Below are 27,001 nucleotides of genomic sequence, written 5' to 3' on the forward strand. Positions count from 1 at the left end.
ACATCCATTTCCTCTGTAAGTACGTAAGTACAAGTTTTATATAACTTGATAATATGTGAAAATAACTTATTTTAATTGGGAGTATGTTTCAGGCAACAAAGTTATGTAATTAGTGTGATTTTATTAAAATAACTATATAAAAATGATCTGACTTGTTTTAATCACTATTAAATGTACAAGTTAACTGAAGTTGTTTTAAAATTGATATGTTACTAATGAGTAGAAATATTTCTATTTTAAAGGATCATTTTACTCTATTTAGATAAATCATCAATAATTTAAGAGTATGTTTCATCTGTAAACATAAAAACAGGCTATTTTAATATTAGTTCATAGGCTTAGGTATATATATGAGATAGGAATATTAAATGCAATTTAATAACCTTCTAAGACATATAAGCAACCACTTATGTGATTAATATTATTGGTACAAAATACATTTACGGATTAATCTATCCCAAATGTGTAGGAAGAACATTTCTTCTGAACCATACCAAATCTTAACATTTATTACTTCAGTTTTTGATATTTTCCAAAATCAGTTATCTCTTCCCTTTCCCTCCTCTCCCCTCCATCTCTCCCTCTCTCCCCTGTATTTCTTTCTCTCTCAGTCTCACACACACACAAAATAGTGCTTGAAAAAAGGCCAATTAAAGAATGGCCATGTTACTATAAAATTTACATTTCCAAAATCATTAGTCATTACTTCTTAGAATTTTAAGTAATAGTATTGCTACAATTTTAATAGGCTATTCAACAATTTTCTTCAGTAGCTAATGGGTAGTGTAAAACCACAGAGAGAAGTACATTGTAAAAAAAACTAGTTGTTTTTAAAACATAAAACTATATTGCAAACTAACATTTATATTTAGTAATGCTTTTTCTCTTTTTATTTTAATAGTCTCATCTAAATACAAGAATATAAATAAGCATCTGTAGGCTGAAAAACACGAAGAAACATTATTCCATATTTAGTGAAAGTCTTAAAGAAAAAAAAACCCACATGCTAAACTGCCACCATAGAAGGTTCTCAAAGACTGCTATTCTTTGATGTAAAATGAAATACTACTTAGTGAATAAAACATAAAAAACTCCTGTCTACCCTTCAAAGAGACATATCCTTTGACCCAGTGCTCCAGACTAAAGCCTTGAAATTTTTGCACAAGAATGCTGCATGAGGAAAGTCCAGACAAAACAGACACTTGAGATGCTAGAAGGCTGTATAACCCCAACTGCAGACACTAGTCCTTCCAATAATCTAGCAGAGATAGCGCTGCCATGCACCAAAAGTAATCTCACCAAAAGAAAACTGACCCCACACCCCCACCAAAAAAGCAAGCAGTCAAAGCAAATCTAAGCCTTTAACTTAAGTTTTTATCTTTTCGTGCTGGTCACCTCTTAATGATTGATTTTTATTTCAAGCTTGCAGATTTATAAAAAGTTTTCATCTGTAAACTTCTAATATGTTAGGAAGTAAAAACAACATAAAACAAGTACTTGTGTAGTAAACATAATTGTTTTATTTCTGTAGGCTTGCAAACATTCATTTTTATAAATTTCTTAGAGCAAAATCAAGCAATGAAAAAATTTTAAACCTATTTAAGTGACAAAAAAATTCTATTCAATAACTTGCTGCTGGCAGACATTCTAAAACAGCAACATTATCACTCAGTTAGTTGACTGAGCATGCTACCAATACCATGTACTTAATCAAATAGCAGTTACATGTAACAAATTATCAGCAAGTAACAAAGCTTTAACTGGTGTTGTTATTGCTCTTTGGAAGAAACTGTCAAGTAGTAAAATAACAAATTGGTAATATCCAAAACACTCTATTTTACATGTATACCTTATTTTTAAAGAAAATAAATACAGACTACTTAAAATGTCCAAAATATTAGGATTTTATATTAATAGTGTATATTGTAATTTCTCAAGAAAAAGCTTAGAAATGATACCAATCCTCCCGGCTCCACTGACTTGAATTGTATTACAGACTGCTAAATGTTTCCTTTTTCCTATGCGTTATTTGCGTTGAGGATGCAGGGAAAACTAACCATAATTCCTTTGTAAGATTTTTAAAAGGTAGTGTTTAACAGGTTTTAAACAAAATAACTAAGCACCTAAAATAAAACAAGCCATTCAAATTTACATGTGTCTGGCACACATAAGTGCCCAATAAATATTTACTGACTAAATAAATGAAAAATGAAGAAAAGATGGCAGCCAACATAATTTTACAGATTATCGTAAGGTACAAACTCATCTCACATGTTTTATTAATAAGTTAAAACAATTCTTACATATTATGAGTATTTTTCTGCTTCTGTATTAAAATTTTAATTATAGCAGTAGATAGGTAATAAAGGTAACTGCGACAAACAGGAATTGGTATTTAGAAGAGGTAATAAAGATGATTAAAAACAAACCAAAAAACCCCAATCAAAAACATACCTTTTAATGTTTAAAGTTTAATGTATGCCTTAGTTGTTTTGTGGGAAAGCACCTACACAAAATCTTTAAAAGAGTACCGAAAATTTAATTTCTTTTTGTAGTCCAAGTGACTACAGAAAGACAACATGTTCATGAGACTTGCATTTTCATCAAAAGTATTGAAAGGAGATGGAGGTGAGGTGGCATAAAAGAAGGAAAGTTACTCTCTTAATAAAACACAGAGGCAAAAACATTCTTCACCTAATCTCTATGGCAAAGCAGCTCCTGCAACAAAAACTAAGGGCCAAAAAACCATTAGTAAGCTTTCCTTATCACTTTTAGGAAGTATCTCATATTTGGAAATAATAATGGTGCAACCCATGAAAAGAAATTTTTTTAACACTGTGCTTCTACATGAATTGACAAGATTATTTTAAAATGCTGTCATCTTTTGATATTTAAAATTTTACTAGTTCATTTATTAGCAAATGAAAAAGACAGTTTATGAACAAGAGAAGACATGCTTATGATCGACCAATTAGAAATTTACTATGTGCTCTGACATAAAATTTATTATTAACTGTAATTCAGGAATTACAATTTTATTCTCTGAAGATTTGTTCTCCAATATGTCAATTCTGTATATAGTTCTAAAATTAGAGAATAGATTCTTTACAATAGAAAATGCCAGGCAGATTTACCCCTCTAAATTCCATGTCTTAAAAAGAAACCAGAAAACATGTTGTCAATATACAATTGATGCCCAGAATAAAACATTTTATTAAATTCTGCCTGTCAGATGTGATAGGAAAAAAAAAAAAAAAGCTTCACTTGATTAACATGCTGTTTGAGCATGTTAATTTATTAAGAATAACAGTTAAAAATAAAAATAGCATATATTTAAGAAGAAATAAAACTGACTTGATAACAATACAAATAAAAAAGGATCTGAGGTTTTAACTATTCATGAAATCCACATTAAGGATGAAGTATGAAAACCTAAATTTTAAATTGCTTTATTAGAATTGCTGAGATTAAAAGAAATAGAGGTAATAATCCCTGCCATACCCTGCACCACACACCTAGAGTAACTTAAGAAATCCTGGCAACAACATTTAAAAGGGATTCAGCCAAACTAGAAATTAATCAAGAGGATGAATTAACTGGAACTCATGTGAAATGAACCAAAGCCCTGGGGATGTTTAACCCAGAAAAGAAAAAACTTAGGATAATGATTAACAAACATTTTAGTCTCAGGATTTGTTTATAAGCTTAAAAATTATTAAGCCCCAATGAGGTTTTATTTATATGAGACACCTATAGATATTTACCATGAAAGAAATTAAAATAAAGAAAAATGTAAATATATATTTAATTTAAAATAAATTGATTATATATCTACATAAATAACATTATAATGAAAAATATATTTTCAAAAACCAGTAAGAGTGCCACTGATTTGCATTTTTGAAAATCTCTAATAATCTAGCTTAATAAAAGCTGAATTCTAACATGTTTCTGAATTCAAACTGTTGCGCTAAATTGTCTTGGTTTCAATAAATGAAGAAAATAAATGTAATAAGAAAAAGGAGCGATTTTTTCATAGTCTTAATTTTTTTTAAAGATTTTATTTATTTATTCATAGACACAGAGAGAGAGAGGGAGAGACACAGGGAGAGGGAGAAGCAGGCTCCATGCAGGGAGCCCGCCCGATGTGGGACTTGATCCCAGGTCTCCAGGATCACAACCCAGGCTGCAGGCGGCGCCAAACTGCTGCACCACCAGGGCTGCCCAGTCTTAATTATTTTTATGTTCAGTTACATTAAATTCATTGCTCTTAATAAATGAATGAATGAATGAATGAATGAATAAATAAATAAATAAAAATTCATTGCTCTTTCTTGCACTTTTTTTTTATGTGCAACTTTTTTTTTTTAATTTTTATTTATTTATGATAGTCACATACAGAGAGAGAGAGAGAGAGAGAGGCAAAGACACAGGCAGAGGGAGAAGCAGGCTCCATGCACCAGGAGCCTGACGTGGGATTCGATCCCGGGTCTCCAGGATCGCGCCCTGGGCCAAAGGCAGGCGCCAAACCGCTGCGCCACCCAGGGATCCCTTTCTTGCACTTTAAATGACACTTTTACCCATGCATGATTTTAAAATATCATATATTGGTCTATGGAAAATACTATTTCATAGAGGTATGCAGATCTTACAATTGTTAGCACGTTTCATGATATGTTCGTTAAAAATCATGTTTGTTAATACCACCACTGTGCTCACTTCGGTAGCACATATACTAAAATCGTTAATACTACCACCAATCCTATTAGAACAGTCTTTAAGTATTGAAAAGATGTCAAGCTTGATCAGATCAGTGGTAAAATCAAGTTCTACAAAAATTCTAATTTTCACTTGAAAGTTTGCAGTTTATCATTGGCAACATTTCTTTGAAGTTCGTTTTTGAGAAAATGTCTGCCATGTAGTAAGAACTGAAAAACCATCATTTGTCTGTCATCTGTTACTGTTTTTTCACTTAAAAGGTGTTTCATGAAAAACGTGGTAGGGTTGTTTGCAACAACTCAACCATACAGATGCTTTGCCTTGAGACAATTGTGGTACTTTAGCAAGAGTGTTTTATGGGTGTGACTTCTGTTTCTTTACACGGAACATAAAAAGATGTTTATGCAGCATTGAAATTTTTTAAACTAATAATTTTTGCTGATTTATCAAGGACATTAAGTGAAACTGGAGTTTTTTAAAATCTCAAATGCAAGAAAGAGAAATACAAAGTAGTAGCACAGATGTACTACAGCTGCTTTTGTACCTTAAATGTCAATGTAAACACATCCTTGTATAATTTTTAGAAGTCTGATCTGTGGACTCTTATGAGGGTCTTAGGCCAATCCCCACCTCCACCCTGCTCAGATCACCCTTTGAGAACCACTGAGTTAGGATGACCAAAGAGCTGTTCTCAAATACACAGGAGGCTGTCACGTAGAAAATGGCATGTCCTAGATAGTAAGGGAGACCTTGAACCAATGGATATTAGTTATAAAAAAGCAGATAATCACCAAATTAGGAAACAATCTTTACCCCTTTTAAAAAACGGAGATGTAATTTACAAACAAAAAAATCTATCCTTTAAAGTTTACAGTTCTTTGTTTTAAACAAATGAACACAAATAAAAGATTTTGAAGAAAGAATCAACACCATAATCCCGATATAGAACAGTTACATTACCCCACCCAAATTTCTTAATGACCTTTTTCGTATACTCTGCTTCCACATTCAGTCTTGACAAACAGTGATCAATTTTCTGTCTCTAGAGTTTTGCCTGTTCTAAAATGTCAAATAAATGGAATCACATAGTATGGTAGCCTGTGAGTCTGGCTTCTTTTACTTAACATAATGCACTGGAGATTCATCCAGATTTGTTACTAATTGGTGAGTAAAAGTCTATTATATAGATGTACTGAAGTATAAGTTGTGGTACTTCCAGTTACTGTAATGATCAATAAAGCTATTAAAAACATTTGTAGGGATCCCTGGGTGGCGCAGCGGTTTAGCGCCTGCCTTTGGCCCAGGGAGCAATCCTGGAGACCCGGGATCGAATCCCACGTCAGGCTCCCGGTGCATGGAGCCTGCTTCTCCCTCTGCCTATGTCTCTGCCTCTCTCTCTCTGTGTGACTATCATACATACATACATACATACATACATACATACATTTGTATGCAGGATTCTGTGTGAACATAAGATTTCATTTCACTTGAATAAATATTGAGAAGTGAGACTGCTAGGTTAAATGGTAAGCATATATTTGCCTCTGTAAGAAACTACCACACTGTTTTCCAAAATGACTGTGCCATTTTGCATTCTCACCAGCACTATATGAGAGTTCCAGTAGGTCTGCATCCTTAAAAGCACTTGGTCAATTTTTTTAAGCCATTCAGATAAATGGGTAGTGGTATCTCAGTGTAGTTTTAATATTCATTTCCATTATGACTAATGATGTTGAGCATCTTTTCGTATGTTCATTTGCCATCTGAATATATTCTGGGTAAAGTGTTCATTTTTATTTGAGTTAGTATCATATTATTTGGTTATAAATGTTGATTTTCTGGATACAACTCCTTTATCAGATATGTGTTTTATAACCTCCCAATCTGTGCCTTGTCTTTTCATTCTCTTAACAATCTCTTTCAAAGAGCAGAAATTTTTGACTGTAAGGAAAACCAACTTTATAATTCTTTTTAAAAGTAGGCTCCACACCTAGCATGGAGACCAGTGTGGGCCTTGAACTCATGACCTTGAGATCAAGACCTGAGCTGTGATCAAGGGTCGGATGCTTAACCGACTGAGCCACCCAGGTGGCCCCCAACTTTACAGGTTTTTAAAAAATGGATTATGCAGGGACGCCTGGGTGGCTCAGTAGTTGAGCATCTGCCTTTGGCTCAGGATGTGATCCCGAAGTCCTGGGATTGGGTCCCATATCAGGCTCTTTGCATGGAGTCTGCTTCTCCATCTTCCTGTGTCTCTGTGTCTCTCATGAATAAATAAATAAATTATTTTTAAAAAAACAAAAGAAGATTATGCTTTGTTTTGTAGCTATAAAACACATCTAACCCAAGGTAATAGTCTCTCCTACATTCTCTTCTAGAAGTTTTATAATTTTTAGTTTTACATTTAGAACTATGAGTTTACATTTAAAACTTTGAGTTAATTTTTGCATATGGTACAAAATATGGTTGGCGGTTTTTGTTTTGTTTTGCATTTGGATATACAATTGTTCCACCTTCATTTGTTGGGAAGACTATTTTTCTCTCAGAAATAGCTTTCTAATAATTATGGCTGATTAGTAATATAAAAAGTAGCCTCGGGGATCCCTGGGTGGCTCAGCAGTTCAGCACCTGCCTTTAGCCCAGGGCATGGAGCCTAGCCTGCTTCTCCCTCTGCCTATGTCTTTGCCTCTCTCTCTCTCTCTCTCTCTCTCTCTCTCTGTGTGTCTATCATGAATAAATAAATAAAATCTTAAAAAAAAAAAGTAGCCTCAAAGAAATGAGAACCAGTTAACTGGAAATTTTTTAAACGGAAGTTTGAGAACGAGTTGTTCACTACAATAAAAAAGGACAGAAGATGAAAATGATCTTTCCAAATCTCGTGCTTTGAAGTTCCCCAAGAAAACTGTCTTGGAGAAGGCTTACAGGTCTTCCTTCATGTTCCTAACCCTTACCTCCAGCAGTTCAGCTTTTATCTAGTTAATTACTTACTGGATTTCCCCATAAAATTTCTCTTGAATAAAAGATTGAAAAATCTTTTAAATGAAAAATGACTGGATCCAGTAATATAACTATGTAACATCTAAAGTTATCCTCTGGTTTTAAATTCCTGGGATTCATTTTCCAATAACCACAAAAATTTATCACCAACTAAGTTTAGTTCACATGCTTAAGCCCTGGGCTATATAACAGGTATCACCTATATTAATTTTAATGCATTATGTAAGAATATCTAACAGAAATCATGATAATGGCCGATTCCCTTACCTTACAATTAAGATTCCAGTTTTTATTCAAATCCAGGTACAAATATATCTTTAAAAGGGGGAGGGGGCATTGGGGTGGCTCAGTGGTTGAGTGTCTGCCTTTGGCTCAGGTCATGATCCCGGGATCCTGGGATCAAGTCCCACATCAGGCACTCCAAAAGGGAGCCTGCTTATCTTTCTGCCTATGTCTCTGCCTCTCTCTGTGTGTCACTCATGAATAAATAAATAATCTTTTTAAGAAATTTCAGATACAAATATAATACTAAACTAGTGTTGAGTAGTTAATTAAAATGGTATACTTAGCTAATAAATTGGTTTCCATAAAATACTGATATTAAAATTCTGTTTCCATATCTTCTAAAATACTTATATTTACTTCACATTTTGAAATATTTTTATCATTAATGTTGATATACAGTAGATCCCATACTCTTGTAGCCCCTCATCCATGGTTTCTCTTTCTGTAGTTTCAGTTACCCACAGTCAACCACAGTAAGGAAGCTAATGATTCTCTTTCTAACATATTTGTCTGGAGGTCAGTAGTAGCCTAACATTACATCACAATGCCTACATCATTCACCTCACTTCATCTGATCACGTAGGCGTTTTATCATCTCACAGCATCACAAGAAGGGTTAAGCACAATCCAGTAAGGTATTTTGAAGAGAGACCACATTCACATAAATTTTATTAGAGTATAGTTACAATTGTTCTATTTTATCAGTGTTGTTAATCTCTTACTGTGCTTAATTTGTAAATTAAACTTTATCATAGGTATGTATGCATAGATAAAACATAGTATATATAGGGTTTGTACTATCCATGGCTTTAGGCATCCACTGGGGAGTCTTGGAACATATCCTCTGTGGAATGGGGGAAGACTACCATACATTTTTAGAATAATTTTTGTTCAAAATGCAAATATAATAATAATAATAATAATATAATCAACTCCAACTGCTCAGTATTTCTAGAAGTACTCTTTGGCCACTTGCCATTATGCTATCAACTGAACCTTTCATCCAGTAGTGTATGGAAACAAGACCTGAAACTCCCTATCAACATTATGTTATGTATTTGATTATTTAATACTTGTATTTTAATATAAATCTAAATGAGGGATGCATGGGTGGCTCAGTTGTTGAGAGTCTACCTTCAGATCAGGACGTGATCCCAGAGTCCTTGGATCGAGTTCCACATCCAGCTCCCTGGAGGGAGCCTGCTTCTCCCTCTGCCCATGTCTCTGCCTTTCTTTGTGTGTCTCTCACAAAAGAATAAATACAATATTTTTTTTAAAAATTTTAATGAAAACTCTTTAGTGAATGGCTAAAATTCATGTCTGAAAATTACCTATGGGATTCAGTTATCTGTTTAAATATTATTTCAACTATGAATAATTTATAAGTAAGACTTAAATTGATTTCAGCTGGAATAGACATGTTAACTAATACACTTCAAAAAAAAAGAAATAACAAAGCTGGGAAAATTTATACAGGGCAACAAAATTTGTTGGAAGCATGCATCTGATTTAATGAGATAAAAACTCAAAGCAGACTGTATACCTCTCTGATATGATTCACAGCATCTTGTTTAGAGGAATAGATTACTACCTCACTTATTATTATTCAAACCAGAAAGGAGAGAACTTAGAAGCATTACTAATAAACTCTATAAAATTTGAAAATCTTATAAAGAGTAAACCCCACAATATTAGATAAGGGGTTTAAAAGATGGTCACTGAAGGGATGTCTGGGTGGTTCAGCGGTTGGGCATCTGCCTTCAAGCTCAGGGCATGATCCCAGGGAGCCTGCTTCTCGCTCTGCCTATGTCTCTGCCTCTCTCTCTCTGTCTCTCTTATGAATAAATAAATAAAAATCTTTAAAAAAAAAAAAAAAAGATGGTCATTGGAAAAATTAAAATAGTACCCTCATTAATTAATGAACACGTCATATGTAAATCATCCTCCTCTTACACACATACATGTCTCATTTCCTTTATACTTGACTAAGCAAGTGATGTTTGATTATTATTTGAAGAAGAAGTAGAACGTCCCTGGATAAGAGCTAAGGGATTAGTGAAAAGCATCTAGGCAGAGAGAACTGGAATGTGAATGCCCTGAACGAGGGAAAGGAACAGCAAGTTCCAGGACTGGTGTAGCTGGAGCAGAGTGTATAAAATACAGTGGTACAAGGTAAACTTAGAGAGGAAGGCAAGACTTAAATCATGCAAGACCTCAAAAACCATATAAGGATTTTTTTTCCCATGTTAAGGATTTTAATGCTTACTTTTAGGTCAGTAAGAAAACCAATGGATCTTACACAAGAAGTGACAAAACTAGCATTTAAAGACTATTCTGTTTATCTTTTGGAAAATGAATTAAAGGAAGATTAAAATATCTGTAGAGAACAATTTAAAAAATTCTGCAGCAATTTACAAAAAAGATGATGGTAGCCTAGACTAGGATGATGGCAACGTCAGCAAGTGAATCTAAGAGGAGATAGCTTAAAAGATAAAACTAACCAGCCTTAAGCAGAAGATCGGAGTTTTCCAAACTATTTCTCCATTGTCTGTTAACTTATCTATTTATGTATCTGTTTATATCTTTAGCGGTATAAATGATGTTTAGAGCTTTAAGTGTGATCTATTATTTAAATTATGCTTACAGAGTCGACACTGAGTGATAAAAGAAATGTACAAATGGAAGAAGAGAAGAAACACACCTATACACTTGATAATGGTAAACCAGATAAAAATGAAAAACATGATTACACTATTACACATTTTTACAAGTCTAAGACTATAAAATTTATACTATTTTCCAATATAAGCATAAATAAGTTGCATCTAAAATAATACCACACATAGAAAAATTTTTTATGTGACAGTAACCATAATTCTATCTGCTACTAATTAACAGAGTATTATTTATTTGTTGCTAGTTCTAATCTCTCATGCATAATTTAGTAATAAATGTAATGTGTGTGTGTACACATATATTTACATACAATAAAAACAACCATAAAATAATTGGTTCCAAAAAAACCCAATATACTTAAGTTTACATACTACCTGGTGTTTTATAACTTAACTAAACAGGCGTGTAACGAGAAAATTAAAAACTACACATATTCACTTACATTTATATTCTTGTTCAATTCATATTCATTAATTTTAAATGTTCTGATTGCTACTTATAAACACCACAAAAATGAAGCCCTTTTTAACTTTAATCTAGTATCTGCATATGACTTAATATCTGTGTATAATGCTTAACACAAATTATCTTTTTGTAATAAGTATTTCCTTTTAAAATATATATACAGTATAGATATTCAAATTCACATCATTTTCCGGTAAGAACCAGAACACCATTCTGAAAAGCTATTGTACAAAAATAACCCTGAAGGCAGAATCATAGCAGCGTATAATAAAATTCTTACCAATTTTTCATCAACTGTTATGAGTTGCGTGTCTCGAGCTTGGTCCTGTGCCAACCTCCATGTGGAAGTGCTTAATGACCTGCAGTGCAAGACTTTAAGTTAAAAAATGATCCATGCAATGAGAAAAGAGAGGCAGACAAATCTTACACAAATGAGCTACTTTAACAATATCTGTCTTATAAAACAAAAAAGAATAGAAAGAAAGAGAAGAGGGCACAAAAATCCTTTCTCTCCCCAATTAGTTCTGTCTGCTGAGTTTTTGGCAGACTCACTTAAGAGTTCACAACAGGCTGCACTTTATGTCAGTCTATAGGCTCTCTGTCACAGAAAGGCCATCAGTAACAAGTACCATACTCCATGAGTGTACAGTAGCTAGTTTGTCACTATCAGGAAAAAAAATTCAAAGCTATTATCACTCCCTCTGGAAGGCTGATTCCTAAATGATCATATCAGAAAGAAAAAGAAAAAAATCATATTCTTAATGGCTGAAAGTAAATATTGTTAGAATTTAATTATATAATGTTAACAAATGAAGTTTCTTTACTCTAATTTCAAAAAAAATTAGTTTAAATAGAAATGATTTATATGATAATGTTAACTAATGTTATTAGTTTAGTCCTGTATCTCATTCACAGAATTAAAGAAAGTCTAAATAGTTAAAAGAAATATTAAGTCAGAAATAAAATGGGCACCAAATCTAGTTCCTTTATATTAGCATCCTCTGACCCTTGCCCCAAAGAAATTACTTAAAACTACCATCTTTTTTTCCCTTCATATACACACTGTACTTTATACTAATGAATGCCATGCCGTCATTGTTAAATTTAGCATTTTACATTTTCAAAAATACTAAGCCATCCTATGCAGATTTCTCCTTCAAAATGTAGCTTATACAATCAAGACTCAGGTTTCAAAACTGACAGAATATACAGTATTAAGTTCTTCTTTATTTCTTTTAAATTTTTTATTTATTTGAGAAAGAGCAAAGAAGCAAGCATGAGCAGGAGGGGAAGGGCAGAGGGAGAGCAATCCCAGGACCCTGGGATCAGGACCTGAGACAAAGGCAGCTGCTTAACCAACTGAGCCACGGAGGTACCCCAAGTTGTTTCTTTTTTAAATGAAGTATAACTACCATCATAATTCTGACACAACATAAACACTAATACCTAATGCAAACCATCATGCCTTCAACAGCTAAGGTGTACACAGCTTTATAGAAAATCTACCTACTAATAGCATAATTTAAAGATAACAATCCAAAAGGCCTTTTTGCTTTATGAACATATATTTTTTAAATGCCAGTTATTTCCAAAAATTAATACTTTATTATTTTAAATACTTTGCTCAAATCTGTACATTCAATGCAATCCCTATGAAAATACCATCAACTTAATTCAGAGTTGGAACAAATAAATCCTAAAATTTGTATGGAACCAGAAAAGAACCCAAATAGCCAAAGGATAGTTTAAAAAGAAAACTAAAACTGGTGGCATCACAATTCTGGACTTTAAGCTCTATTACAAAGCTGTAATCATCAAAACAGTATGGTACTGGCACAAAAACAGATACATAGAACAATGGAACAGAACAGAGAACCCAGAAATGGGCCCTCAACTCTATGGTGACTAATCTTTGACAAAGCAGGAAAGAATACCCAATGGAAAAAAGACAGTCTCCTCAACAAATGGTATTGGGAAAACTGGACAGCCACATGCAGAAGAATGAACTGAACCATTTCCTCATACCATACACAAAAATGGACTCAAAATTGATGAAAGACCTAAATGTAAGACAGGAATCCATCAAATTCTTAAAGGAGAACAGAGGCAGCAACCCCTTTGACCTCGGCCACAGCAACTTCTTGCTAGACACATCTCCAAAGGCAAAGGAAACAAAGGTAAAATTGAATTATTGGAACGTCATCAAGATAAAAAGCTTTTTGCACAGCCACGGAAACAGTCAATAAAACCAAAAAAGGCAACCTACAGAATAGGAAAAGATGTTTGCAAATGACACATTAGATAAGGGGCTGGTATCCAAAATCTATAAAGGACTTATCAAACCCAACATCCAAAGAATAAATAATCCAATCAAGAAATGGGCAGAAGAAAAAAAAAAGAAAAAAAAAGAAATGGGCAGAAGACATGAACAGACATTTCTCCAAAGAAGACATACAAATGACCGACACATGAAAACATGCTCAACAGATCACTCAGCATCAGAGAACTACAAATCAAAACAACAATGAGATACCACCGCACACTGATCAGAATGTCTAAAATTAATAAGTTAGGAAATGGCAGATGTTGGGGAGGATGTGGAGAAAGGGGAACCCTCTTACACTGCTGGTGGGAAAGCAAGCTGGTGCAGCCACTCTGAAAAACAGTATGGAGGTTCCTCAAAAAGTTGAAAATAGAGCTATCCTATGACCCAGCAATTGCACTACTAGTGCAATGTAGTGATCCAAAGAAGCATCTGCACCCCAATATCTATAGCAGCAATGTTCACAATAGCCCACTATGGAAAGAGCCTAGATGTGCCTCAACAGGTGAATGGATAAAGGAGATGTGGTGCATATATATAAAATAGACTACTATTCAGCTGTGAAAGAAAGAAAGAAAGAAAGAAAGAAAGAAAGAAAGAAAGAAAGAAAGAAAGAAAGAAAGAAAGAAAGAAAGAAAGAAAGAAAGAAAGAAAGAAAGAAAGAAAGAAAGAAAGAAAGAAGAAAAGAAAAGAAAAGAAAAGAAAAGAAAAGAAAAGAAAAGAAATCCTGCCATTTGCAACGATGTGGATGGAACTAGAAGATATTATGCTAAGTGAAATAAGTCAATCAGAGAAAGACAATTATCAGATGATCTCACTCATATGTGGAATTTAAGAAACAAACAGGATCATACGGGAAGAAGGAAAAACAAAACAAGATGAAATCAGAGACAGGCAAACCATAAGAGACTCAATCATAGGAAACAAACTGAGGGTCATTGGAGGGGAGGAGTTGGAATGGAGCAACTGGGTGATGAACACAGACAAGGGCATATGACATAATGAGTATTGGGTATTATATAAGCCTGATGAATCACTGACCTCTACCTCTGAAATCAATAATCCATTATATCTTAATTAATTGGATTTAAATAAAATTTTGTTTTAAAATATCCTGCTCAGAAATACATATACACAGGGACACCTGGGTGGCTCAGTGGTTGAGTGTCTGCCTTAGGCTCAAGTCATGATCCTTGAGTCTCAGGATCAAGTCCCGCATTGGACTCCCCACAGGGAACCTGCTTCTGACTCTGCCTATGTCTCTGCCTCTCTGTGTCTCTCATGAATAAGTAAATTTAAAAATCTAAAAAAAATAATAATAATAATTACATTTACACATCTACATGGAAATTATTTTAATTGATACAGTTAAAATACATGTTATGTAAAGTAGTATGATTAACACTCTTAAAAATCAATTTACTCTGGAAATCATTAAGATCAACAACATGACAATAAAAACATCCTGAATACTCTTAACCAAATTCATATACTGTAAGGGAAAAAAATGACGCAATGATAAGGAAACTCAGGAGAACTTAAAATATTGGAAATATTATAAAATGTAGCTACATTTCAAGAAAATGAGGCTGCAAAAGCTCCTCTAATGAAGAGAAGTGCTAAATCAAAATAGTGTAAATTATTCTACATAGATTAAAACTCTATGGTAATAACATAGATTAAAATTCTATAATCCATGAACTGTGTAATTTTGGATTATACAGTGGATTTGATTTAAACAATTTTCTTGGGGATCCCTGAGCGGCTCAGTGGTTTAGCACCTGCCTTCGGCCCAGGGAGCACTCCTGGAGTCCCAGGATCAAGTCCTGCATCCGGCTCCCTGCTTCTCCCTCTGCCTGTGTCTCTGCCTCTCTCTCTCCCTCTGTGTCTCTCATGAATAAATAAATAAATAATCTTTTAAAAAATATATAATAAAAAATAAACAATTTTCTTAAATTGTGTAATAAAATCTTATTGTATATTAAGTCATAACCTAAAGCAAAATTTTAAAAGCATAAAGATCTATTTTTTAAATTTTAGATTAATCTCCAACTAATCATAATAATGAAGTTATATATCACTTTCTGAAAACAGATAATAACTTTTACAAACAAATACACAGATGAAAAATCATATCTTTATCAGGCTATATATAAAAAACAACAATTAAAAAGTGGCAAAAGGGTACCTGGATGGCTCAGTAGGTTCAGTGCCTGCCTTTCGCTCAGGTCATGGTCCCAGGATCCTAGGATTGAGGCCCACGAAGGGCTCTCTGCTTCTTCCTCTGCCCTTCCCCCTATTCATTCTCTCTCATGCTCTTTCTCCCAAATAAATAATTAAATAAAAATCTTTTTTTTAAAAAAAGTGACAAAAGACATTAAGTAAAGTAACCCTACCAGAAAGAATTAAAAATGACAAAACTTTTGAGAAGTTTTCTTTTGATAAGAAAGCACTTTTTTAAAAAATGATTTTATTTACCCATTTGAGAGAGAGAAAGAGACAGCACGGGCAGAGGGGAGAGGCAGAGGGAGAAGGAGAAGCAGACTCCTCCCTGAGCAAGGAGCTCAACGTGGGGCTCGATCCCAGGACCCAGAAATCATGACCTGAGCCAAAGGCAGATGTTTAACCATCTGAGCCACCCTGGTGACCCCCAAAAAACCTTAAAGATAAACCAGACTGCAAAGAAATCATAAACAGGAATTTTTATTATTTGAAACTATATTCATATCATTTATTACAGAAAATTTTGCCTAAGAACACACACGTAATATGTGCATATGTATACGTGCATGTATGTGTTATTAGGTCTTATTAGGTCATGTGCTATGTAGCTACTCCCTAAACGTAGAAACAGTAATTATTTTTAAAAAATCAAATCTCGGATATGGAGAAGGATTTTCCTCCAATTATAAAAAGTTAAGGTAGGAACAAAGATCTAAAGTCAATTATAAACACAGTATTTAATTAATTATACCTATAAAATATAAGCTACAGTTATTCTTATTTTTTTTTATTTTTTTTTTCAGATCTGAGCTTTTAAAAGATTTTATTTATTTATTTATTCATGAGAGACACAGAGAGAGAGGCAGAGACACAGGTAGAGGGAGAAGCAGGCTCCATGGAGGGAGCCTGATTTGGGACTCGATCCCAGGTCTCCAGGATCAGGCCCTGGGCTGAAGGCGGCACTAAACCGCTGAGCCACCTGGGCTGCCCCTACAGTTATTTTTAGATTAGATGCAAAATATAGCAAATATCTATTTGTGGATTAGCCTTTAAAGAATGTTATATCAGTAAATTGCTAGGCAGGAAATAAAGTGTTTTTTAATAATATAAGAGTATAAAAACATTAAACCAGAAATAAAACCTAAAAAGTATAAAAGGAAAAAATGACAAAATATAAAAACTTCTAAACCAATGATACTATAAAAGAAAACAAAAGATAACAAACAAGAAGAAAATATCTACAATATAAAATAGTAAAAAATCCAAAACAGGTTAAAAAGCTCCTAGAAAAAAAAAAAAAAAAAGCTCCTAGAAATCAGTAAGTAGGGAGAATTCTTTTTTTTTTTTTAAGTAATCTCTATGCTCAGTGTAGGGCTAGAACTCGTGACCCCAAGATCAAGATTCACATTGCTCTACTGACTACATCAGCCAGGTGCCCCAGAAGGAATATATCTTAAATTTCAAGAGGGAGTCACATGACAAAAAATCAAATAGCCTAATTAAAAATGGGGAAAGGATGGAAAGGGACTTGAATGGCATTTATCCAAAGATCTATAGTCAATAAGCACACAAAGAGATACTCAACATTACTAATCATTAGGAAAATGTAAATCAAAACCACAATGAGATACGACTTCATACCCATTTGGATGGTTATCAAAAAAAAAAAGTGTTGCTGGGATATAAAGAACTAGAACACGGCGCATTGCTGATGGGAATGTAAAATCATGCAGTTGCTATGGAAAGCAGTATGGCAGTTCCTAAAAAAATTAAACCAAGAATTACCACATGATTCAGCAATTCCACTTCTGGATATATACTCAAAGAATTAAAAGCAGGGACTCAAATAGGTATTTGTACACCAATGTTCCTAATAGCACAATTCACTAAATAGCCAAAGGCAAAAACTGCCAATATATTAATAATCTTATGTTATTGGGTAATGTATCACAAAACTAAAAAGTATACACGTAGAAATGATAAGTAATCATTAGTAAACAGGTAGTAATTTTAACTTCGCTATCACCTATTTTTGAGAAATTAGAAGTTTTATTTGCCTCATGAACTTGCCTTTCTGTGTACCTGTTTTTTAAGTGGCCGTTTCACATTTTCAGGTTTCTTAAGAGTCAACTTTAATTCTCAGCCCAAAGGATAAACTCTCAGGGCTGTGACTGTTATTACCAAAGACTGTTATTATACTGAGCGTGTCATTTATTATATTTAGTTTCCCTGTACAAGTTTCCCATAAGAAAATGAGATATCCTGGAAATGGAAAACAAGAGGTCTTATTTCTAACTCTGGTTTTAGTACCTACTATTTCTGTTTATGAGCAAATCACTTAACCTTTCTGCACCTCAATTTGATTCTTTGTAAATTTATAAAATAAGGACTTGCTCTGAAGTTTGTGCTAGTGGTTTCTGTGATTCTAGTAAGTGGAAAGAGTATAGTTCTACTTCGTTTCAATAATCCCTTATGGAAATGCTAAGTAATAAATAACTCATAATAATCTGTTTTTCTTTAAAACTCTAAGGAGTTGGGGATCCCTGGGTGGCGCAGCGGTTTGGCGCCTGCCTTTGGCCCAGGGCGCGATCCTGGAGACCTGGGATCGAATCCCACGTCAGGCTCCCGGTGCATGGAGCCTGCTTCTCCCTCTGCCTGTGTCTCTGCCTCTCTCTCGCTCTCTGTGCGACTATCATAAAAAAAAAAAAAAAAAAAAAAACTCTAAGGAGTTAAAACTTTCAAAAACATATATACCACATTTGTTTATCCATTCACCTGTTGATGGATATTAAGGTTGTTTCTGGTAATGACATTCATATGCAGATTTTTGTGGGGATGTAAGTTTGCAACTCATTTAGGTAACTACTTAGGGACACAACTGCTAAACTGTATGTTATGACCATGGTTAGCTTTAAGAAACTGCCAAACTGTATTCCAAAGTGGCTATACCATTTGTGTTCCTACCAGCATGAATGAGAGTCATTGTTGTTCCACATGCTTGTCAGTATTTGGCGTTGTCGGTTTTTTGGATTTTAGCCATTCCACTAGGTGTGTAGTGGCATCTCACATTGTTTGAGTTTTCAATTCCCAATGAAATAGGATGTGGAAGACCTTTTCATATGCTTATTTGCCATCTGTATATCTTTTTTGGTGAGGTGTCTGTTCAGATCTTTTGCCTGTTTTTTTTAACTGGGTTGTTTTCCTATTGTTGAATATGAAGAGTGCTTTGTATATTGTAGATACAGGTTCTTCATCAGATATGTGTTTTGCAAATATAGTCTATCAGTCTATGGTTGTCTTTTCATTGTCTTAAAGTATCTTCCATAGAGCAGAAGCTTTTAATTTTAGTGAAGTCCAACTCATCTATATTTTCTTTCATGGATTTTGCTTCTGGTGTTGTATCTAAAAACTCAGAAGCAAACCAAGGTACCTAGAGTTTTATGTTATTTTCTAGAAGCTTGACAGTTTTGCTTCTTACTTTTAGGTCTATGATCCATTTTGAGTTAATTTTTGTGAAAGGTGTAAAGTCAGTGTGTAAGTTTGTTTTTCTCCATGTGGATATATTCTAGTTCCACTTGGTGAAAAAATTATCTTTTCACCATTGGATTGCCTTTGCTCCTATCTCAAAGATCAATTGACTGTATTTGAGTAATCTATTTCTGGGCTATTGTTCATGTTCTATTGATCTACTTGTTTATTCTTCTGCCAATGCCACTCTATCTTGGTTACTGATAAGTGTAGTGAGAATGAAATCAGTGTTTAATCCTCTAACTTTGTTATTTTTTTACAGTATTATGTTGACTATTTTGGGTCTTTTGTCTTTCCATATGAATTTAGAATTGCCTTGCCAATACCCATGAAATAACTTGCTAGAATTTTTATTTGGAAGTGCTGGATCTGCAGATCAAGTTGGGGAGAATTGACATTTTACTAATACTGAGTCTTCCTATCCACAAACATGGAATGTACCTTCATTTATTTATTTTGTGATTTATCAGTTTCCTAGTTTTTTTCATAGACATCTTATATATATTTTGTTACATTTACCTTCATATATTTATTTCTTTATTGGTGCTAATGCGAATGATACTGCATTTTTCTTTAAAGATTTTATTTATTTATTTGAGAGAGTGTGAGCAAGCATGAGCAGGGAAGGGGCAGATGCAGAGGGAGAAGGAGATTTCCCACTGAGGAAGGAGCATGATGTGGGCCTCAGTCCCAGGACCCTGAGATCACGACCTGAGCCTAAGACAGAGGCTTAACCAATTGAGCCACCCAGGCACCTCTGGTATTGCATTTTTTTTTTTAAGATATTATTTCTTTATTCATGAGAGATAGGTAGAGAGACAGAGAGAGAGAGAGAGAGAGAGAGGCAGAGACATAGGCAGAGGGAGAAGCAGGCTCGATCCTGAACCTCGGGATCACCTCCAAGCCGAAGGCAGATGCTCAACTGCTGAGCCACCCAGGCGTCCCTGATATTGCATTTTTAATATCAAATTCCAATTAGTCCTTGATGGTGATACAAGAAAGCAATTGGTTTTGGATATTAACATATCTCACAAATTGCTATTATAATTACTTTATAGCTCTAGATTGTTTTTTGTTAATTCTTTGGGATTCTTCCTTACAGTGTTGTCATCTGCAAGCTAGGACAGTGTTATATTTTCTTTCCCAATATGTTTAGTTATCATTTCATCCTCTTGCCTTATTACCACTAACGAAGACTTCTAGTACAATGTTAAATAGAATTAGCAAGAGGGGATATCTGCCTTTTCCCAGTCTCAGGAGTAGTTACTCATCATTAAGTATGTTTGTTGTAGATTTCATGTATATGTTCTTTATCAGTTTTTGGAAGCTCCCCTCTATTCTTAAGTTTGCTGAGAGTTTTTAGTATGTTGGGTATTGGATTTTGTCTTTTATGTGACAATGTGATCAAGTGATTTTTTTTTAGATTGTTGATGTACTGGATATTAATTGATTTTCAGATATTGATCCAGCCTTGCATATCTGGAATACATCCTACTTGGTTGCATTGTATAAATATTTTTATTTTGTTGAGGATTTCTGCATCTGTGTTCGTAAGAGATAATGGTCTATAGTTCCCCCCTCCCCCGCCACCCTTTTTTTCCTGGAGTTGGTAGTTAAGATAATGCTGGTTTCATCAAATGAGTTAAGACATGTTCCCTTCTGGAAGAGAGTGTAGAAAATTAGTATCATTTCTTTTTAAATATTTGGCAGAAGCACTGTCTGAGCCTGGTGCTTTCTTCTTTTTTTTTTTTTGGAAGGTCATTAATTATTGATTCAATTTCTTTAATAGCTGTAGGCCTATCCAGATTATTTCTCTTTGTATCAGTTGTGGTAGTTTGTGTTTTTCAAATAATTAGTTTATTTCCTCTTAAGTTATATTTGTGGGCACAGAGGTATTTATAATACTTCTTTATTATCTCTTGAATGCCTAGGTGTCAACAATGATGACTTGCTTTTGTTTCTGATATTGGTAATTTTTGTCTTTTTTTTTAAGATTTTATTTATTTATTCATGAGAGACAGAGAGAGAAAGAGGCAGAGACACAAGCAGAGGGAGAAGCAGGCTCCATGCAGGGAGCCCGATGCGGGACTTGATCCTGGGACTCTAGGATCATGCCCTGAACCAAAGGCAGGCATTAAACCACTGAGCCACCCAAGGATCCCATCTTTTTTTTTTTTTTTTTTTTTTAAGATTTTATTTATTTAATTATTCATGAGAAAGACAGAGAGTGAGAGTGAGAGTGAGAGTGAGAGCGAGAGCGAGAGCACGCGCAAGAGTGAGCAGAGAGACAGGCAGGAGAAGCAGGCTCCAGGCAGGGAGCCTGATGCGGGACTTGATCCTGAGACTCTAGGATCACGCCCTGAACCAAAGGCAGGCACTAAACTGCTGAGCCACCCAGGGATCCCCTTTGTCTTTTTTTTTCTTGGTTAGCCTGACCAGAGATTTATCACTTCTCTGATCTTTTCAAAGAACAGGTTATGGTTTTGTTGATTTTTATCCACTTTAACAGTTCTATCAATTTACCAATTTCCTGTTTACAATGTCCTTAATTTCTGCAATAACTTTTATTTTTTTTCCTCTGCTTGACTTATATTGATTTATATTGCACTTTGCTATAGTCTCCATTGGCAGAATCTTGGATTATTGAATTTAAACTTTGTCTTTTCTGATGTATATATTAAGTGCTAAGTTTTAAACACTGCATTTGCTGCATCACACAGATTTTGAAAAGCTGTATTTTCATTTTCATTTAGTTCAAAATATTTTAAAATTTCTGAGACTTCTTTTGACACATAATTTATTTAGAAGCATGATGTTTTGTTATCTCCAAATAACGGGGGATTTTCCAGTTTTCTGTTACTGGTTTCTAGTTTAATTCCATTGTTGACTGAGAGTATACTCTGTGTGATTTCTATTCTTTTAAATTTGTTAGGGTGTGTTTTATGGCTGAGAATGTGACTAACTTAGTGAATGTTCAATGTGAGTTTAGAAGGATGTATATGCTGCTGTTGGGTGATGTATTCTGTAAATGTCACTTAAACCACGCGCAACTGATAAACTGAATACCACATCTGAGGCTAATAATGTACTGTATGTTGGCTAATTGAATTTAAATTTTAAAAAAAGTAAAAAATGCCAACTAAATCTACTTGATTGATGTGCTCTTCATTTCAGCTGTATCCTTACTGATATTCTGCTGGATGGCTCTGTCAGTTACTATTAGTATAGATTATTTGAAAATAAAATCTTTTTCTTTTTTTTTGAAGAAGAGTGTTGAAGTCTCCTAATGATAATAAATGAATTTGTTTCTCCTTGTAGCTCTTTTGGGTTTTGCTCCACATTATTTGACATTCTTTTGTTGGTCCTACATACCTGAAGTGTTGTTAATATCTTCTTGGAGAACTGACCCCTTTCTAATGATGTAATACCCCCTCTTTATTCCTGATAATTTTTTAAAAGTGATCTCTACACCCACCGTGGGGCTCAAACTCATGACTCTGAGATTAAGAAAGAGTCAAAGAGTCAGATATTCTACCAACTAGCCAACCAGGAACCCCATTCCTGATAATCTAGTTTATCAGAGATTAATACTGCTATGGCAGTAACATTTGATTACTGTTAGCATGGCATATCTTTTTCCATCTCTTCACTTTTAATCTGTCCATGTCTTTATATTTAATATGGTTTTCTCTTAGGTAACATATAGTTGGGTCTTGTTTTCTTTTTAAATCCACTCTGACACAGTTTCTCTTTCAATTGGTGTATTGAGACTATTCCTAAAGTGATTATTGATATAGCTGGAATTAATATCTAGCATGTATAGCTCCTCTGCTCTCTTTCTCTTTTTTAGGTGATTTCTGCCTTGGTTTCTAAGAGTCCTTTATATATTCTATATATTAGTGTTTAAACTGCTGTATATGTTGTACTTTTTATGATATTTCCTTCAGCTTGTAGTACACTTGTTCAGAAGTTATTTTTCTTTCACAGTTTGTGGGTATTTTGCCTTGTGTCTTGGTTAAGAAAACTTTTCCATCCGAATGCTATTTTAAAAACTCTTATATTTTATTCCAGTAATTTATACATAACACAGTGTGTGTGTGTGTGTGTGTGTGTGTGTATATGAATCCATTTGGGATTCTTTAATAGATGGTAGAACTATTTTATTACAGGATTCAAACATTTTTCTTCCATGAAAGGCTAGCCAATCATTTCATTATTATTTATTAAATAGTCCATCCTTTCGCCACTAATTTGAAATTGCACTTTTATTATATAATAGACTTACAAATCTACATGATCTGTTTTTGTATTCTGATCTGTACTGTTTATTTGATCTGTGTGCCTGTGCTAATACCATATTTTAATTATTGTAGCATATTAGTAGGCAAGGCAAATCCTGCCTTTTAGTTTTCAAAATATTCTTGGTTATTTTTGTAAATTTTTTCTTCCCAATGAGAATTATCTAATTTTATAAAAATTCTGTTAGAATTTTTTATATTTAACTTGTAGATTAGGGACGTGTGGGTGGCTCAGTCGGTTGAGCATCTGACTTTAGCTCAGATCATGATCCCAGGGGTCCTGGGATCAAGCCCCGCATCACGGGCTCTGTGCTCAGTGGGGAGTGTGCTTCCATCTGCCTCTCCCTCTCCCCCAGCTTGTGCTGTCTCTTTCTTTCAAATAAATAAATAAAGTCTTAAAAAATAAAATCTTAATAATTGACATCTTGAGGTGCCTGGGTGTCTCAGATGGTCAAGCATCTGCCATGATCCCAGGATCCTGGGATTGAGCTGTGCATTGGGCTCCTTGCTCATCCTAGAGCCTGCTTTTCTCCCTCTCCCTCTGCCTGCCACTACCCCTGCTTGTGCTCTGTCAAATAAATAAATAAAATCTTAAAAGAAAATTGACATCTTACAGTAAATTTGCTTCCAATTATTTACAAGACATTGTAAAGTACAGCAACTCAGTTCCTTTAAGGCATTCCAAACCAGAAGAGTTATTTTTTATTGGCCACTATACCTCAATGATTTGACCTTCCTAAACATGTATTTTTCATATATTCATTGTATTTTGTAATATAATTACTATCATCACCATGACATCTATATTTCTTATTTCTTTTATTTTTACTCATTTAGGTTTATTTTGCTAACTTGTTGTTACAAACTGGGGTAGATTTGTTTCTCCTTTCCTTTTTCATTTTCCATCGCACCCTCCAATTTCTTCATTATCACCCTCCAAAACCTTGATCACATTCTCCTTCTTTTACTCCTCAATTTCATTCCAAGGTCTGTTATGTAATAAGCATAATTACCCTTATCCCTCTTGCACAAATCTTTCCTTCATCTGTTGGATGACACTCAAAGGATTAGTTTAAGTTTTTGGCTTGAGTTGTGTTCAGAGGACAACTGCTATTAGTCTGTGCTGCAAGTTCCATCTGGCTCAGAAGAATGGGAAAAAGGATACCTATGCAAGAGATTGTTAATTTTTATGCACCTGACAAGGGGAACAGTTTAAGATAACATTAAGTATGTAGGTAAAGATTAGAAATTTTGTGATAAATCTGAATTAGAATCAAGGAACTTATTTGTGACTAGATTATAAGCTATTTTCACTGTTATTTCCACTGAATACCAGAGCATTTGTAATATCCTTGCCTTTCCTTTCACTACACATATTTTCACATTGAAATGATCCTTTGAACCCCTCATCTTTATTTTTTCCATTAACAATTACTTCTTTCTTGCTTCTGCATAGTGAGTACAGTGTAATGACAGTTTAAGTTTTCTCTATTGATTAAAGATTTTGAATCTTTAAAAACAAAAAAAAATGGGACGCCTGGGTGGCTTAGTGGTGGAGCGTCTGCCTTTGGCCCCCAGGTGTGATCCTGGAGACCCAGGATCGAGTCCCACATCAGGCTTCCTGCATGGAGCTTGCTTCTCTCTCTGCCTGTGTCTCTGACTCACTCTCTCTGTGTCTCTCATGAATAAATAAATAAAATATTTAAAATAAAAAAATCTTGAAGACTTCAAGAGCATTAGCTTGAAGGTGACTGACCCAAATACCAAAGTATTTTAAGTCTGAGATCATTATTGTGACATGGAGAGTGTATATATGTTTTTTATTGTAATTTTCAGTTAGAACTCTTAGAAATATTTTCTTGTGGTTTAACACTTCTTAATGGAACTGAATACTTTCTGGTTTAATGTGAATTTGGATTAATTCAATTTGCAGTAAATTGACAACAGAAGTAGTAGGTTTAATCAAAAGGTTGAAATATTAATTAATTCCCTAATAATTTCTATAGGATTAGGAATTTTACTTTTTCTAGAAGTTGATCAGTTCATTTCTGGTCTTTTAAAGTTATTGGTTCAATTTTAATGTTTACAAAACCATCTTCAGTTATTTGTACGGATGTTTTTATTATCTATAGTTGGATACAAACTAATACTCAGTTGCTTAAAACAACAAGTCATTTGTTTTGCTCACAAATCTGCATTTTAGGCAAGAGTTTGGCAGGGAAATTTGTCTCTGCTCCATGTCGTATCTGCTGGGATGGCTCAACTTGGGCTAGAGGATCATTTACATGGCTGGCAAAGTGATGTTACTGATGTCTCCCCATCTGGGTCTCTCTGTGGGGCACCTTGGACTTCTTCACAGTATGGTGGGTGGATTCCAATGGTAAATATCCCAAGAAGCAATGTTCTAAGAGACAGAAAATGGAAACTGCAGTTTTTTAAGGCCTGAGCCTAGAAATACACATAGCCTTAGTTTGGTATCATATTGATCAAGTAGTCACAGGGCTCAGATTCTAGGAATAGGGAACCTGCAGCTGTTGAATGAAGGGAGGAGTGTCAAATTTGGGGCCATGTTTTCAATTTGCTACATGGGATATGAAGGATGGGAATTTTATTCTCCTTAGTTGATAAAGTTAGTTTGCTTCAAAGGGAGAATAGTGTTAGTACTTGGAATTAAGTACTATTTATTCTTATTTAGATACTATTTTCTTTTTTTTAAGATTTTATTTATTTGACAGACAGAATACAAGCAGAGAGAGTGTCAAGCAAAGAGAAAGGGAGAAGCAAGGTCCCTGCTGAGCAGTGAGCCCCACAACATGGAGCTTGATCCCAGGACTCTGGGATTATGACCTGAGCTGAAGGCAGATGCTTGACCCACTGAGCCACCCAGGTGCCCTCACATACTATTTTCCATTGCTGATGGTTTCTTTTTATCTTTTCCCCGTTAAGACTTTTTGAAGATTATATTTTGAGGTAATAAAAACAGTATTTGCAAGGTGTATATGATGAAGTTAGAAAACTCCAAAGAAATCAAAGATCCTATAAATACATAGAGATAGGAAGACAATATTGTTAATGCCAGTTCTTTCCAACTTAATAAGCAGATTCAACACAATCTCTTTCATTAAGTGGAACTAGAATATATCCACATGGAGAAAAACGAACTTACACACTGACTTTACACCTTTCACAAAAATTAACTCAAAATGGATCATAGACCTAAAAGTAAGAAGCAAAACTGTCAAGCTTCTAGAAAATAACATAAAACTCTAGGTACCTTGGTTTGCTTCTGAGTTTTTAGATACAACACCAGAAGCAAAATCCATGAAAGAAAATATAGATGAGTTGGACTTCACTAAAATTAAAAGCTTCTGCTCTATGGAAGATACTTTAAGACAATGAAAAGACAACCATAGACTGATAGACTATATTTGCAAAACACATATCTGATGAAGAACCTGTATCTACAATATACAAAGCACTCTTCATA

The 27,001-nt window shown here is 34.2% G+C and overlaps 1 protein-coding gene across 4 annotated transcripts in view; it reads right to left on the minus strand.

The window, feature by feature from the left end:
- The window catches only part of NDUFS4 (NADH:ubiquinone oxidoreductase subunit S4), a 113,742-nt gene that overhangs the window by 58,173 nt on the left and 28,568 nt on the right, over nt 1-27,001 (minus strand). For all 4 annotated transcript variants that reach the window (XR_012030132.1, XM_072824630.1, XM_072824633.1 and 1 more), the window contains exon 2: nt 11,423-11,501. Coding sequence is in view for 3 of the 4 variants with exons in the window: in XM_072824630.1 (XP_072680731.1) it covers nt 11,423-11,501 (79 nt within the window). In the remaining variant the exon portion in view is untranslated. The remainder of the gene's footprint in view (nt 1-11,422; nt 11,502-27,001) is intronic.

The sequence above is a fragment of the Canis lupus genome, chromosome 4 (genome assembly GCF_048164855.1).
Source record: "Canis lupus baileyi chromosome 4, mCanLup2.hap1, whole genome shotgun sequence".
NCBI classification, from domain to species: Eukaryota; Metazoa; Chordata; class Mammalia; order Carnivora; family Canidae; genus Canis; species Canis lupus.